The sequence below is a fragment of the Ruditapes philippinarum genome, unplaced genomic scaffold, assembly GCF_026571515.1.
Source record: "Ruditapes philippinarum isolate M1 unplaced genomic scaffold, ASM2657151v2 ctg645_1_1_1_1, whole genome shotgun sequence".
NCBI lineage: Eukaryota > Metazoa > Mollusca > Bivalvia > Venerida > Veneridae > Ruditapes > Ruditapes philippinarum.
Genome location: NW_026861731.1, coordinates 462,272 through 480,227, shown reverse-complemented (window position 1 = coordinate 480,227; position 17,956 = coordinate 462,272). Strand labels below are relative to the sequence as shown.

Genomic DNA, 17,956 nt, shown 5'->3' with positions numbered 1-17,956 from the left:
ATGCACGCAATTAAAACTCGATGCCTGTAAACTCGTTTTGTGACTAATTATGTTCTCAAACCATGAATAGTTATTTTCTTGAAAGATTATTCCAGATTGAATATCATAAAGTGTGCTTCCAGCTCAAATTTATCACTGTTATCGCGCTCAATTTTCCCAGTGTTTGGTAGTAGAATAAAAGCAAGGTATGAAATCTCTGCAAACCTGCTTATGAGAGTTACCTTCCGTTGATAAGTCAATTTAAATATTTCATGTTTGAAGTGAAAGACTTGTATGGATGTTCTATGTGAGACAGGGAAATTAGTTAAGAAAAAAGACTTTCATGATTATCTCCCCCTACAAATACATTTTAAATCTTATAGTTAACATGTTTGAAATAAATATCTTTTTGAGAAAACAACCCTTACAAAAAAGTGAGCCAAGAAATTCAAACTCAAAAGAGTGTGTATTATTCAGAAAAAAACTTTATAATTACCTGCCCAATAGAAATGCATTACAATTTAAAATTTAGAAGATTTACATGTAAAGTGAATAATTATGACAAATATTTAATCCACGCCCTTAAAAGATTAGTTAAGTAAAAACAGGCATGACTTAACAAAATAAAAATTGTAGGATTGCCTGTCCTAAAATGATGTCATATATCGTATCTGATTCTGTGAATTATCCTGCCAATATAGTCAAACGTACAACAATTATTAGGGACACCTAAATTAATACTGTTAAATATAATTTGCCTTATTTTTAAGAGACATCAGTATAAATTTGCTTACATTTTAATTCCCCTTGACAAAATGTTGTTGTTGATTTTTTCTTAGCTGCAAGAAATTATTTTGTCATTCTAATGCTTACATATGGGAAAACAATAACATAAGATTTACATTTATACTTCGGCCGCGTATCGGTTTAAAGATACTTCTTGCTATGACTCTTAGTGAGTTAATTGCTTTTGCCGTTATATTTTTATGGCTAATTATTACAAATGTCAAACAGTGAACGTGTTTAATGGAATCAACCAATAGAAATATCGGAAGGACTCTTTAAAAATAGTGAGAATGTTACATTTGTAGATTGTACATTGTTATTAGCAGCTATCGAATTTGTCCTCCTACGTTGGAATAATTCCAACAATCTAAATAATGTTAGAGAGATAAGAAATAATGAGATTGAAAAACACGTAAGCTGCATATCACAAAATGGGTAAAGAGACATAATTCTTATGGTGTTAAACATTGATTGAAGTAATTAAATAATCATTGAATTTTCTTGGGATTTTTAAAGCCTTAAAGGACACAAACAACTTTCATATCAATTACATTTGTAGAAATCAAATAGAAAGAATAGACAAAATAGTAAGGGGTTACGTAAATTAAAATAATTCGGAATTGGACAACATGATGATGTAATCGAAAAAGGCATCACAAACTGTAATACTAATCTGACTCTGTACTTCTGACAAAGGCACTTTTCAGCATGGGGCAAGTCATCGATTACTTGAGGAAGAAACCTTTCACTCATTGCTCAGTACTTGTTGCTTCCAGGAACGGATTTGAGAGTGTAATTAAACCTTATAGTTTCTTACAAAATAAATTCATGTTAACTTAACTGAATGAAATTGTATAAGATAATTAAATAAATGAAACAAGTACCTCATTTGTTATGTTTTGACTTTTCTTTTCGACACTGGCTTCTTTCTTTGCCATCAAATTGTAGTTTTCAGACTGCTATAAAGATATGATAACGATCTATTTATTGTTTCCTTAAGAAAATAATTTAACGCTGTATTATACCTATGTAGAACATAGTACAAATGTCAAACTTTATCTTATTTTCGAAATAAGGTCACTTTGTAAACGGTCTAACCTTTCATAACCTGCTGTGAAATAAAATTTCATTTTGATATTTTGAAAAGGAACATTGTTTTATATTAGAATGTCAGAAAAGATAAATTTCTTAATTATTTTAACTCTACTTTGTTGTGGTTACTGCAAGGAAAACTCAGAAAATGAATGCAAGAATTTGAACGAGAAAGTTCAGACGTTACAAGAAGAACTTCGTGTAATAAACAAAGGTTAGAAATTCTTTTTTCGAAGCCCAGTTGGTTAAGAGTGAAAAACATAAAAAATATGAAAACTTATTAATATAATTGCTTATAAAACGTATAAGTCTTTTTAACATAAATGTGTTATTCTATATAAAACTTAAATTAAATTCAATTCAAATTCTGCTTAAAACTCTCTGGTAAGATAACATTCAAACCATTACTCTTTAACATTAGTCCTAGTTGAATAGTTCAATAAGTTTAATGCTTTACCTTTCCATTAATAGCGTTAACAGATACGTCTTCCGAAAATAAGGCATTACGAAATGAATTTGAAGCTCTTCTGACTGAGTTCCGAGTAATAAAGCAGAGTAAGTTTTTAATATTTACAACATAACATAAACCGCTGGTTTCTCTTTATCTGATATTGTACGTATTTTTTTATAAATATAGCTGTAACAAATTGTAAACTTTTAAAATATAACTTAGTTTGTAGTTAGTCATTTAACTTTGAATTATCCCTTCATTTTCTCTGAATTAAATACAAAACTGAGCACTGGTATTCTTTGTTTTTATTTACGTCAACTCTTGTTCAAAACTTTACATTGCTTCATCTTCGCCTTTTAGTAACAGGTTCCAATCATGGAGATAAAAGATTTGTAGCAGATGGAGAAATGGATGTTGAGGCAGCTGTTGCTAAGCTTGCGAAAGATGTTAAGATGTTGACTGACGGTAAATGAGATTCTACTAAGTGTCACGAATTTTGATACATTTTGAACATGCAATGTGAAAATTTTCATGTGTCTCTCGTAAGAAAGCACATTTTATGTCACAGTGTTATTCCGTCGCTAAATCCACTTAATGTGATACTTTCCTTTCATCCGAATTCAAATATTGTAGTGCTACTGTTAAACTTATATTTCATATTTTCATAATGAAATTATGAAAATATATTTTAAATGTGTACTGAAAAACAGGTCATTATTAAGTAATCTACAAAAATACTACAGAAATAATTGCATCAATTACGATAATAGTTATAATGCTTTCTTTTCAAACGGTATTGGAAGTACCTACGTTAGATGGGGAAGAACAACATGCCCTGGCAATACGACAGTAATTTACAAAGGTAATATGTGAAAAAAGTAACTCTGTATTTGATCAAAAGACAACAAAATGAAGATACATGTATATCTAAATTTTACATATTTTACTTATCTCTTGAAAGTTGTAGTGTGTAGTTGTAGATTAAGTTAAACATTATTTCACTTTAATAATTGTGAAAGCGTTTGACTTGAATAAACCACTGTTGTTGTATGTGTAGTTGTTGTTTCTTTTCAGAATTTCTGGTGAATTTGATTTATAATACAATATATACACTTGTCATTAGTAACAGAATCTAAAAACATCTTGGGAAAGACTAAAAAAACTTTATTCCTCCGCTACTATATTTTTTATTTTATTATACTGCAAATAAAATTTGCAAGAAAGAGACAGAAGAATTGTGCTAATAGTTAATTAAATTCACAACTTTTTCCTGTGTGAGACAGGTAAAATTTGTGAATTTAATTATTTCACTATTTCATTATTTGCAAGAATAGAATCGATTTATATATGTACCCATAAATTGTTATCATAACATATTGGAATACATACTTATCTTTGAACACTGTTCTTATCACAGGATTTATGGGTGGAAATGTCTATACGGATAACGGAGGCCCTGCAAACTATCTGTGCTTACCGGATGACCCTACATGGGCAAAATATCAAGACGGGATACAGAGTAGGTTTTCCAATTGAATTTACAAAATCCTAATCTAATATAATCATCACAGTGAATAAGTCTACAACGGGCAAATTGTGATTAAGAATGAACATTTATATGATGAAAGATTTTTTTCTTGAACAATTTATTGAACAACATATTATCTGCTATATGAATATATGTATATAATATCGGGTCATGTACCTCCATGATTTCATTTTTGTACCCTACTTGTGTGACCGGATTGTCGGGGGACTGCGTGCTGGGAATGTGTTTTGTCTTTTTGATATTTTTTCTCATTCTTGGTATACTTTTAATATATTATTGACTCAGAACAATATTTTTGAACATGGTCTTTTGAGAAGATGAAACAAAGTACTGTGAGAAGTTTTATTTTAAAGCATCTTGTACAATTACTATTATTAGTCCTGTTATGTTAGTTATCTTACCAATGAAACAATACTTTCATTTGAATCAAAATAACTGTTTTCTTTCAGATTTTGATGTTATAAGATATGCGGCAAATCATGCATCATAAATCACTCTTTTCTTATTGTTAAGAAAATTAAAATCTGAGTTTGTAATAACGATTTCAGAGAATGTAATATGTCAATTACCTGAAGAAATCGGCACTTAATGTGAAAGTTTTTCTCATAAAACTAGCAAACTATAACCAAAGTAATTTTATGACTTCTATACAAAATACTTAAGCAATCAAATTGCAATTAAGCATCAGTTCAGGTAATTGGCCATTAAGTTACTTTTTGAAAATGACAGATTACAAAAAATATATAAAAAACTTTATATAAATAAAAATAAAAGCATTACATGAGGCATTTTGGACTTTTTACATGATGCATTTAGTTTATTAAGGTAAATTTGATATTAAAATATATAGAACTTGTAACTTACTGTTATCTTTATCATGATAAAGATGAAGGAAACAAGATATATGGCTCCGAGTATGAACATCATGGAACGAACATTAATCCATTTCCACAAAATATGATGGACGAGGATATTCCATGTGCTGTGTGTAGCACTAGAAGACCATTGAATATCATGGTTCCTGCAAGGACTAGCTGTTATACTGGTAAGTTAACGAAAGTATAGGAAACAAAAATGGTTTTCGCCATTTTCATTATGAATGCAGGGTTCAGCTTACTCCAGTAATAAGGGTCATTGATCTAAACTTGCATTAACCAGTGCCGTATATGAACAGACTCAATCAACAGTTGACTTCTTCGCCGTTCTGTTTTTTTTTCTTCCTAATTCAATATTTGCTGTTGAAAATGTATGCTGTAGTGGTTGTAACCTTCTACTTCGAAGATAATGCATCCAATTAATGTGACAGTCCAATTTTAAAAACTTTGTTCCAAATTTCGAAAGTCATTTCAAGATTTTAGTGTAAAGTGTTGTATGGCAAATGTAAATTGTTGCCTTGTTCTTTATTATAGTGTGAGGAGTTCGGCTTAGGCCTCTGCTGAGGGCATGAAAAACGGTGCACTTGTACATTATCTCTCGTGAACAGACTTAATAAAAATACTACAATTTTCATATAATACTGTTCATTTTCACTGTTTCTAAATGATCACCCATTTTCATGATATTTATGTATAAAGAGGTGGGAGTAATGTTCAATAAGGACTTAATGTACAACATAACTCCATTTTCTTCTTCATTACTTCAGGATGGCATCTAGAATATACAGGTTATCTTATGACAATCGGTGCGTTACATCCCGCAGCCGGAGAATACATTTGTATGGACGGTAATCCTGAACCGATTTTACACGGAAGTGCAAACACGAACGGAAATGTTATGTACCTTGTTGAGGCAGTCTGTGGAACTCTACCTTGTCTTCCTTACGTAAATGGCCGTGAACTTGCTTGCTCTGTTTGTAGCAAATAAAACCTGGATATTTTGTTATAATAAGAATATCCAATAAATATACGATATTTGCTTGTATTATGTTATTAATAGTTTTTTCTTTAAAAGCTTTGGGATACGCAAGGGATATGTTCGAAGCATTCCGCATTATCTATTAACTGATCATTTAAACAGATAATTGTCCGATACAAAAACACAAAAGTTTTAAAGATTAACAGATAATTATTTAATTCTGTATAAGAGGATATTAAGGCGTCATAAAAATTGTAATTTCAAAAATTGGACATTTGGCGTACGGAAATATATGCGAAAATAGGATTTCTTGAATTGAATAGTGTTTTGTGAACTCATTAATAAGGCAGGTACATGTAGAGAATATGCGGTTATTGTAACCGATGTATTCAACTGTCAATACCTTAGTTTATTATATATATTATTGTTGAAATATACATTGTTAGTTTAATTAAGGACCTAATCGCATATTTCTTTGCCATACGTTGAAAGTTAACATTTTTGTTTTATATTACCTATTGTGTTATTAACACATATATTGTTTCATTTAAACATTTGTGATGTTAAGACCAAACTATAATGAACAAGCAACAAGAACCCGAACAGTCGATCTTTTTCATGTAAGATGCTGTATAAAAATGTGTTTTCAGACGTTAAAAGAAAGTTTGCCTGAAAAGAAATATTTTGCGCAATCGGATATTTGTGAATAATTTCAATTCGCAAAAATTGCAAATATTGTCACGTCGCAAAATTATCCACTTATACAGCATTTAAGTGGTATGTGTTGGGAGGCAGTTTTGGGCATTGTTTGGCTTTTTAGTGTTTTTGGGAGTTCGATACTTAAATATCTATCTATTTATCTATCTGACAGGAAATATCTAGATAGTCTGATAGATATCCGTAAAGCATCGTGTTAACACGAAAACTGACTAGTTAGATTGTCAACGCAATGATTATACGGTTGACTGTTAGCAGGAAAATGCCACAATTAGCTTTTACTTAGTTGTATACTGTCTGTCTTGCATCCTGTTATAGTTTCGGAAAACGATACTTATTGGCAATGATTTTTTTTTCAATCTTACACGTTTTATCTTTTAGTTAGAATTTCCTTTCTACAGATTGTAAACATTTGTCATTTCTTGGGCATAGCGTACATTTAATTAAATAAGAATGTAAAAACTGCCGCTTGTCCCTTTAAGATATATTATGAAAATATTATGTTAAAGTGAATAAACTTTAATCATTCTTCAATTCGACTTTGAAATAGTCCATTTAATGTCTTAAGAATTTCATTATAAGCATTAAAAAATTATCAGCAGGGGTCAGAATACCTTACCCAATTCTTATTCCTGAAGCTTATTTACACCCATTCAAGAAGGTTAATGGCTTTTAGAAAACTGAAAGAATCATTGTACCTTTCTATAATATTCTGAATTCCTACTCAACTGGCTTTGCCTTTGAAATCAGAATGAAATTCAGATTTTTAAAATTGATAGTATAGTTAAAGTATCTTCGTTTCCCTCTGACAATGCTTTCACATTTAATAACATGATCGTGTATATGTAGTACATATATACGAATAGACTATCTCCTTATCTCGCAAATGTCATGTTGTCAACGTGTCAAACTTCACTTCCGAAAGTAGTTTGTTAGCCTTGTTGATTGAAGAAAGGATATGATGACAATAAAAATAAAAAATTTAGTGCTTTTATTTATCGTTTGTGATGCATATTGTCAGGAAAATGCAGAAATAACGTGCACTAGTATGAAAGAAGAAATTCAGATATTACGAGAAGAACTTCGTGTTCTAAAGAAAGGTACTTGAAAAACTTTCTTTAAGCTATATATCCAGTTGAAACTGCTCTTTAGGCTTGAGATATTTTTCATTTGGTCACAGACAAAATATTTATACTTATGTTAAAGAAACATTCAATTTGCGTTATTTGTTTTGAATTATTATCTCTTTTCATGTTATCAGAAACAGATTCTGAAAATATGGCATTACGACAAGAACTTGGAGCTGTTAAAAAGGAACTGCAATTAATAAAAGATGGTAAGTTTTGTTAACAATAAAAAGCTGAAGATTGTATTAGATTTTTCAAGCAGTAACAACTCTAAATACTGATAAAAAACAATTGAAATGTTTCATTTGTATATACTTATAAAATATTTCTTAAAAGAAAACATTATTTAAGTTATCGTTGCTAATAGTGTATGCAAATTTATGTGGTGCGTAATATTTTGATCTATTACTTTTTATCATCTGCTATATAAATATACGTAATATATGATCATGTATAACACAATTTGGTACTTTGTTGTCATGTCTCATACTTAAAAGTATCAACATATTTATTTATTGTATAATAAACCTTTCGTCATTAAAGACCAATGCACTTATACGCACCAGGTAAAATTTAATTAAAGATGTTCTTTTTATTTTATAAACTTAAATAATTTTGTTACATAAAATTGATATTACTGTAAGAAACTCAAATTCTTTTACATAAACAGGTTCCAAAAACGAAGAGAAAAGATTTCTTGCAGATGGAGAGATTGATTTTGAAACAACTGTTATGAAACTTGAACAAGATGTTAAGATGTTGACAGACGGTAAGTTTGATTCCCTTGTTATTCCATAAAATTCGTTGAAATTATTTCATAAATTGAAAAATCCTATATCAAATTTAAATGCAAAGATGAACGAGGTACAGTACATTCAAAGTTTTAGAGATTGAGATTTAAACATCAAATATATATGAGCCATGTCACGACAAAACCAACATATTACGTTTGCGACCAGCATGAATTCAGACCAGCCTGCGCATCTGCGCAGTCTGATCAGGATCCATGCTGTTCGCTTACCAACTCTATTACAAGTAGAGAAACTGATAGCGAACAGCGGATGCGCAGGCTGGTCTGGATCCAAGCTGGTCGCAAACCCATTATGTTGGTTTTGTCGTGACGCGGCTCATATAATCATAATGACTGTGGTGTTTATTTCCACGAAATACAGAAATTTCTAACTAGAACTTTGTGTAATAAAAAAAGATACAGATTATTATAATTATTATTTAGATTGTATCGAAGTTAAGATGGTATTCAGAACGTCAGGAAATGCATGTTGTAAATAATGATTAAAACATTTGTTCCAAGGTATTGGAAGTACATACGTAAGATGGGGGAGAACAACTTGTCCTGGTAATACAACGGTAATTTACAAAGGTAATGAAAAGAGTATTTTATAATGGGACAATTGACTGTATTATCTAAACGAACAAATATGTGGCATAGCAGATATTGAATGAGTGTAGGGTTCAATACTTAATTCATTCGACTAGTTCAAACAATTTAGTGATGAAGCTTAAAGAATATAATATTCAACCACATGCCTAAATTAAGAACTGTTTACAGTCGAAACAATCATTTTCGTCGCTTTTGTCCGTCCGTCTGTCCGTCCGTCCGCAGTTTCTTGCCTTGAACATAAATCTGAAACTACAGGTATAAACACGAAACTTTGTAGATTGATAAACCTCATAAAGTATAATTTCCGTACACAAGAACAGTAACTCTGCCTTGCCTTATTTTTGAGAAATTGTCCTTTTCATTTTTGTGTCGGCTCTACAGACGAGTGGCGACATATAGGGATCACTTCTCTGTCGTTTGTCTATCCGCATGTCCGCCTGTCTATCTGTCCGTCCGTCATAAAACTTGTCCTGACTACTCCTGAAATAATACTGGTGCAATTACATCCAAACTTATGACCAGTACCATGTCTAGTTGTACATTTCGTCGACATTGTCCGGTTCAATGATTTTTAACAGTGTTAAGTCCCTAATTTTTTCTTCTTTTTTTAAGTTTGTCCGTTTGTCCGGACTTTTCCTATTACACCGCTTTTGTTATTTCAATGGAATTTAACAGAATATATTTGTTACTTATTGATCACTATGCATAATCTACGGGTTTTCGGTTATTGATTTTTGGCCAAGTTATGGCCCTTAAATAAAAAGGTATTTTTGTGTGTTGCCAGCTACACAGAAGTTTGTCCGGACTACTATACTCAGAAACAAATGGTGCTATTTCATCCAAATTTAACAGGAATAACCAGTACTAAGTGTAGTTGTTCATATCATCGGCTATTTTATGATTCAATGATTTTTGTCGGAGTTATGGCCCTTTAATCTATTTTTAGTTTTATTATTGTTATTTTTACCACTTAAAGTATTTCATTGAAACTTTAAAGGATTGAATGGTACGTCAAGTACGCATATTACACGGGCTTTTTCCTCTGAATAATTTTTGGCCGAGTTATTGCCCTTGAATAAGTAGGATGTTAAAACAAATTTGTCCGGACTGCGCTTATATCACTAATGCAATATCAATTTCAATGAAATTTACAGGATTGATTTGTGACACAAGTTTTCCACTCGGATGATTTTTGGACAAGTTATGATATTTGAATATAAAAAGGTTTTTGTGTTGCCAGCTACACATAAGCTTAATTGGACTAAATACTAAAATACTACTAGTGGTTCCATCCAAACTTTACAATTATTTTAATTTAATGATCAGTCCCAAGTCTAGTTGTGCATTTCATCGGCATTTTGGCAGAGTTATGGCCCTTTTATATTTTTAAATATTTAAAGTTTGTCTGGACTTCTCCTCTTATAACACTTACTTGCGCATATTCTACGGGTTTTCCAGTGAATTATTTTAAGCCGAGTTATGTCCTTTGAATAAAAAAGGCGTTGCCCTGTTAATGATTTTTGTGTTTCCTGCAGTAGCTGCAACATGCAATTTGTTATCATGAGGTGACACATTCTGGTTACATTTTCAACTTTGTCCCTGACATAACTCTGAAACAACAAGAGGTATCAACAGTAAATCAAAAAATAATCAGTAGGTAGGTATATCTTATTTAGTAAATGTACAGTGCATAAGAACCGTAAATATGCCTCGCCTAATTTAGAGTTAATGTTCTTAAATTCATTTTTACACTTTAAACATTGTTCGGGACAAAACTCTGAATCTACGAAATTTCTCACCAAGTAAAAGTGCAGTGCACAAGAACAGTTACTTGACCTTGCCTAATTTATGAATTTATTGCCCTTTTTCATTTTTACATTATGAACTTTATCTGGAACATAACTCTGAAACCACGAGAGGTATATACAAGAAACTTTGTAGGTAGATAGATCTCACCAAATGTACAGTGCACAAGAACAGTTTATCTTGCATAATTTTGGAGTAATTGCCTTTTTCCATTTTGACACTTTGAGCTTTGAAATAGATCTCATTAAAAAAAAGGACAATGCATACTAACCGTAACACTGCTTTGCCTAATTTCGGATTAATTGACCATTTTACGGAATTGCAAAAACCGGCATGAGTATGAAATAAAGGGCATTGAAAATACATTTATAACAAATATTGCAAAACTTTGTTTGCCATGTCACAAACTGAATTGGATCTTGTCACAAACTGGTTTCACAAGTAGGACAAATGTAACTATTAACAGAAAGATTGATTGCAAATGATGAATTAAAAAGTATATCTGTTTAAATGACCCATTCAGGGACAGCCAATACGGCATACAGCTTATGTCGACCTTTCTCAGTGTTGACAGCATTATATGAATTTGATATGTTTCCAAAAAATGAAAACGATTAACGGCGATATGATTATGACCAAAGGCATGTGAATTGTCACTTTAAGTAGCGATATTATATTTTTAGACATAAATAATGAACTAAACTTTGAAAATAGGGTATGAGATGTTGCACCTTTTATAATTTCTCATGTACAGAATCAATAAAACGGACTGTACATTTTTTACATTTTTACAATTGTTAGCATTTATCTAAATGGATTTCAACCCTGCAGTTTTACATGGAATGGGGAAAAAACGATTTCAGAATAAGGCATGAAAACTTTCAGGCTATCCCAATATTTGTGTTATGCATGCAAAATTTCTTCTAAACAAAATCAAATATCTGTAATTTTATTTCTCCGATTGGCAACTCAAATTGTTTATAAAGATTCAAGACGCAGTAATAAAGAGGCAAATAACTATTTTTATTACGAAATTTGCACCTTTGTGTATTCACTTATTAATTATCAAATATAATTTTTCCTTTATCGTTTGTACACAAATGTGTATAATTGATTGCTTAACGGATTCCGTTTTAATAACAGGATTTATGGGTGGAAATGCCTACACGGATAACGGAGGCCCTGCGAACTATCTGTGCTTACCGGATGATCCTACATGGGCAAAATATCAAGATGGAATACAAAGTAGGACCTAAACAGTTTTCTTTTTTGTAACGACGAGTCATATTCTATTATCATAAACATGTACTTAAAAAAACATGTGGGATTTTTTAAAAGTATTTGACTTAAAACTGCGACTGAAAACTTTATAGTTTGATACTGTCTTTATTGACTTAGTACATTACATAACCAAACACACTCCTAAAGTTGTTTATGGAAATTGCTTCTTCTTTGCTTAATGTACATTTAATCAAAGATGTTTATTTTCTTTCGATCTTTGGAGATCTTTTTGTATATCATTATTATTGTTTGAGATATTTTAAGTTCCTTGTATCAGATCTTATTCTAGTGAAGGTCGTTCTAGTATTTCTTCTTGAATACTCTAAGGTTAATTTTTTCATTTCTTTTTTTTTTAATTTGTCTTTTGATGTATTATCTGTGACAGGCTTTATTACCTCTAATTCCCTTTCCAAAGTCCATCTTATTTAGTTCCAACCATTGTTTCTCGTTTAGGGCACATGCATGTTTTTACTTTGGAACTTTTCACCGCTTTTCATGGTATTGCACGAACGTGTCAAGTAGAGGGTTTCATGATTACAACCTTATGAACACATCTGCAGATATTTTTATGTTAAAATGTTGATGAATTCAACTTAAACCGTTGTTTGGGGATATGGACCGGGTTGACCGGTATTCAATTTTGATTAAGTGTTGGAATCAATTATCATGAATAGAACTACACGAATATGAAGTAGGGGGCAACATATTTCAGTTGATTCCAACACTTTATATATTGAAAATTGAATACCGTTCAATCCGGTGCGAGGAGACTCAGTCAAACCGATTTTCATGTATTTCTGTTGTGATTAATGCTTCCGGAGGATCACTCTATTTCGAAATTTTATACTCGGTGTCCGTTTAAGCGAACTTACAAATCAAGCTTCTTTTATCTAAATCCATGTGACACATAAAATTCGCTTATCAATGAACAGCAAACAGGAAAATTACACCTTTTTATCTAACTTTTATCTTTATCATTATATAAAGATGAAGGAAACAAAATATATGGCTCAGAGTATGAACATCATGGGACGAACTTCAACCCATTTCCTCAGAATATGAAGGACGAGGATATTCCATGTGCTGTTTGTAGCACCAAAAGACCACTAAATATCATGGTTCCTGCTAGGACTAGCTGTTATACTGGTATGTCAACGATAGAAAATCTTTCGTTTGTTATTATTGTTGACTGCCATATTCTACTTGTACAATTGGTCGATTTGGAAAAAATGCAAAATTTGATATGCTATGCTAATCTTTGGGTAAAATAATTATTTGCAAAAAAATTATTTAAATCTTATGAAAATTCTTACTGAATTTGTCTAATTTTGAAATTAAACAATGTAAAAACTATGTGTGGGATGATGCATTACCTATTGCAGGTCAAGCAAAGTTGTTCCTTTCTTTAAATAACTGCCAGTTTTTTAATGACACTTTACATCCGTATTGTGGCCTACAATAGTCGGTAGACTTTAATACATAACATATCATATCTACTCTGTGTGAAGTCGTAACATGTAGATTTTATGTTTACAAAGAGACAGTGTAGCAAGTTTTAATATATTCAAATATCAAACATGAGCATGATATATCTTTAATGTGACTTTATTTATGCCCATCAAAGTGCAAGCGATAACTTATAATACATTCTGTCACATGTGTTTACATTTGATAATATACATCACCTGAATAAGCAATACCCCCGTGAGCCACATAAATTGGTATAGATATCATTCGGAAAATTCCAGTAATGTTTTTTTTTGTTTTTTTTTAATTGGACTTTCTCAATCTTCTTATCCTTAACATTTGTCATTAATTCGACATTTTATAGTGATGTTTTAAAGATCCTGTAACTCATTTTTTATGGTTTTATATCATAAATATAATGCTCAAGTGAAGATTTATCAATATTGTAAGTTTCAAAAAGCAGAGTATTTGTAAAGATATCACCGAATTAACGTTTTCGTGTTAATAAAAGGAAGTGATTGAAAATTTATCTTCTTTAAAGTCTGAGTCAAATTTTTCAATAAGAAATGAATGCATGTATTTTAATGATGCATATAATGTAGACATATATTTGCAGTACATATTTAACATATTCTTCGATGTTTGAATAGTGTTTTAGAAGCATAATTATATACATAAAAATTATATAAATTTTCACTTAAGGGTGGTAACACAATCTTAATTACAACATACAGGATCTTTACAAAACAGAATTAACAAGTAATAAGGCTCAGTTCAACCCTGAAAACAATAAGCATAATGTAACCTTAAATCATGTTTATTACATTTCCCGACAATTCTTTATAAGGCAAAATTTATGTACAAACAAAAAGGTAATGATCAATAAGTAACATATACATTTCGTTTCTATAGATTTAACAGTGCTAATTTATCATTTTCTTTTTCATTTACTTCAGGATGGCATTTAGAGTACACCGGTTATCTCATGACAATCAAGTCTGATAAGCCCGCAGCAGGAGAATATGTCTGTATAGACGATCACCCTGAGGCGATACCACACGGGACAGCAAATACGAACGGAAATGTTATGTACCTTGTTGAGGCAGTTTGTGGAACTCTTCCTTGTCTTCCCTACGTAAATGGTCGTGAACTTGCTTGCTCTGTTTGCAGCAAATAACTTCTAAAGACATTCATTTCCATCACAAAATAAGAAATAACTTATATCTGACTGCAATAGAGAGTTTTAAGAGAATTTGCATAATAGTGGTTATTTTTAAAGAAAGGGTTACACCAATTTATAACAATATAGTTAAGTTTCATCGTTGTAGGTACTGTCAGGGACTCTTGATTCTTCATATAATGACTCTTTCCAGCTTGCTTACGGAAGGCAAATTGTTCTGCTCAGGTCCCGACTCGCGTCTAAGAATAATGCATAAAGGGGAGGGAACTCGAGGTTTTCCATCTAAAGTTAGACTAGAAAGTCAGATAATGTCAGTGTGACTTACAATATAAGTAAACAAGCAATACTCCGCCAAAGAAGCGTATTTTAGTGGCAATTGTGCATACTTATGAAATTAACATTTTTGATGGAGGTTACGTCGCTCCAAAACAGTAGATATTATATAATGACTTTCCAGCTTTACTGGTAAAGGAAAACCTCAAAGTAAACCAACGACATTCCATAAGTTAGCTGGGTTGTTAACTCAAAAGTATCTTAACAACATCGAAGGTGCAAGTGGTTTAAAGTCAACGTCCCTAACCGTTCGGCCACGGGGGCGCCTTAGCTACGTTATATTTCGCTGTTTACAAGTACGACTGGTTTGAATATTGTAAGCTTAATAACCTAGAAAAAGTCTACAGCGTCAAGCGTTTATAATAGATTTTTTTTTTAATTTTGCCTTGATATAAAGGCACAGGAAACACTGGGTTCCGTTCATTGAACGCCGTCTTTCCTAATTGATCATGTTTACCATATTCAATCCATTTCCTCAGACTATGCCAAACGAGGATATTCCATGTGTTCTTTGTAGCACTAAACCATCGCTGAATAGCATGGTACCTGCTAGGACAAGTTGTCACACTGGTATGTTATAAAGTCAAATCATAGAATTTAATATTGCCCTTATTAAAAGTGTGCGTATGTTTTTACTGAAGCGAAAAGATTGGTAATGCAAATGTTTTCAAACGTTACTTCTTTGATACTACTAAGTCTTATGTTTGTGATACTTTATTCAATACTGCCAATTAATCTTTGATTGACAACTCTTCTTTCTGGAATAAAGTACAAATTTGCATCACAAATGACGATCCTCGCTTGTGAAATTGCCACTTATTACTTTAGTGAGTTAAGTGGTTTTGCTAGGGGCGTGGACGGTAACTTTCACTTTCCAATACCGTCCATGAACAGGCTCAATCAAACCGAGCCTGCAACATTTTCAATTTTGTCGTGTTGGACTTTATTTAGGGATTCTGTATTTCTCTATTTTTTTGTGTCTGCTGCTCAGCACAAGGATCGAATCATTTGGCTTTCTTCATATAACACCAGTACCAGTAAGGTACAGGATGATGACTCGATTTTCAAGAACTTGTTTCCCAATAAGGCATGAAAAACATCTATAGCTACTGCTCAATTTTTGAACACATGTTTCAAAATTCAAAATTTCACCATTTGATCTGTTTTTATATTGAAAGGTTCAAAGGGAACGTGAACTTTTCATTGCACATAACACTACAGTCGATGAATTCAAACAAAGCATACAACGTTTGGAAGAAGTTTTTCGTACATTTTTATTAACAGACATGAACTGACAATTAATTGACTGCCTCGTCAATATAAAACATACACTTTCAAAATATATGGGTTACTTTTAATATTGCCCTCACATTCTTCAGGATGACATTTAGAGTATACAGGATATCTTATGACAAACGCCTCCGTTCATCCCGCAGCAGGAGAATTCATTTGTATGGATGGTCATCTCGAACCAATTCAAAACGGAAGTGCAGATACGAACGGAAATTTTATGTACCATGTTGAGGCGGTCTGTGGAACGTAACCTTGTTTTCCTTACGTTAATTGACGAGAACTTGCTTGTTCTGTTTGTAGCAAATCAACTAGAGACTTTTTTATCAGTTCGAGATGTGTTTTTTAGCTTCTATAGATTTTATAAGAATTATCAAAGAAATATGTGTGAGACATGACTATTATGAAATTTCATAATTTACCAGTATTTTTTTATGACATTACATAAATATAACAATTATTTGACAAGCGAGGTGACTATCATTCAAGGTTTGATCAGTTTTCTCTCTGTGTGTCGTTTTGTGTTTAAGGGGTGTCTAAATGTATTCTCACTTACTATTCTGAAGTTTATTCAATACATTTGTCAAAAATAGTTAATCAATATCATTATTGACCGAAAAGACAATTCAATTAAACCGAGTCTACGATTTGTGATATATGTGATACATTCTTTTCGGCTATTTTCAGGTTGATGGTTTCGGTATTCCCATTTGAATACTGTAAAAACACCCTTACGATAAATTCAATGATTTTTAATTTACTTTTTGACGTCTTGTCTGTGATATGCAGGCTTCATTACATCAGATCTCCTTTCAATATTCCATTTCATATAGTTCCACCAGTTGGTTTCTCGTTTAGGGCACACGCATTTTTTATTGGGGACCAAACGCTTCCTTTTATGGAACGACACTTATGTGGCACTTTGAAAAAAATCACTATTACCATGATAAAATTTTGAATTCTGTTTAAGCCGGTGGTAGGGGCGTGGACGGTAACTTGCACTTTCCATTACATCCATGAACACATGGACATGCCCATTCAAACCGACCCTGCAACAAGTTTGTCGTTTTCTTTAGGATTTATTTATTCTCTATTTTATTATGATACATTTCATTCAAATATACAATGATGAATACGCTCCTATGTGTGAAACATTAAAAGTTCTTGTTTTCGCATCCCCATCACATAGAAGTTATTACAAATTGTTAATCATTTTATACCTAAAATACATGTACATTTTTCGTATATACAGAAAGAAGAAACAATAAAATATACAATATTTCCGGGTTTTTTTTGTCATAATTTTTCAAAAAATAATCCTCTCTCAAATTTTACACGAAATGAAATATAATTATTAGAATTAAATATTTTATAACCAAATCTTTATTATATGTTAGCAAGTGTTTGCCAAAAAATAAGACCTTACCAGTTACACAGAGATATTACCTTTTGTAACAGAATGTATGAAAATATAGACATTACTTGAGATAAATTTTTTATGTACAACTTATTCTAATAAAAAGAAAATGAAAGAAACAAGCCCCTTCTTTAACAGTCATCATACTCATTTGAGTATGCAATTCACGCCTACAATAATTTAAATTAAACACTTTTAGTAAGACCAGCCTCCATTAATTGATTA

The 17,956-nt window shown here is 31.6% G+C and overlaps 1 protein-coding gene across 3 annotated transcripts; it reads left to right on the top strand.

Annotated features, from left to right (window-relative positions):
• The first annotated feature begins 1,838 nt into the window (after window positions 1-1,838).
• On the top strand, window positions 1,839-16,639 carry LOC132716639 (short-chain collagen C4-like). Of its 3 annotated transcripts, none has more exons than XM_060699959.1 (7): window positions 1,839-2,071; window positions 2,329-2,412; window positions 2,669-2,776; window positions 3,105-3,170; window positions 3,726-3,827; window positions 4,744-4,902; window positions 14,468-16,639. In XM_060699959.1, exons 1-7 carry the CDS (start codon window positions 1,933-1,935, stop codon window positions 14,686-14,688), a joined length of 879 nt encoding a protein of 292 aa, XP_060555942.1. In that variant the 5' UTR covers window positions 1,839-1,932; the 3' UTR covers window positions 14,689-16,639. The 3 variants fall into 3 exon arrangements, with proteins under 3 accessions (XP_060555942.1, XP_060555940.1, XP_060555943.1); XM_060699957.1 differs by lacking the exon at window positions 14,468-16,639 and adding an exon at window positions 5,500-5,777 and having other exon boundaries at window positions 1,841-2,071; XM_060699960.1 differs by lacking the exons at window positions 1,839-2,071; window positions 2,329-2,412; window positions 2,669-2,776; ... (1 more) ...; window positions 3,726-3,827; window positions 4,744-4,902 and adding exons at window positions 7,338-7,528; window positions 7,690-7,764; window positions 8,226-8,324; ... (1 more) ...; window positions 11,907-12,008; window positions 13,032-13,190 and having other exon boundaries at window positions 14,468-16,546.
• The last annotated feature ends 1,317 nt before the right edge of the window (window positions 16,640-17,956 follow it).

Coding starts and splice junctions, on each gene's coding strand:
- LOC132716639 (XM_060699959.1), top strand. CDS start 1,933: ATGTCAGAAAAGATAAATTTCTTAATTATTTTAACTCTACTTTGTTGT. Junction 3,828..4,743: donor ATATCAAGACGGGATACAGA/GTAGGTTTTCCA, acceptor ATCATGATAAAG/ATGAAGGAAACAAGATATAT. Junction 4,903..14,467: donor AAGGACTAGCTGTTATACTG/GTAAGTTAACGA, acceptor CATTTACTTCAG/GATGGCATTTAGAGTACACC.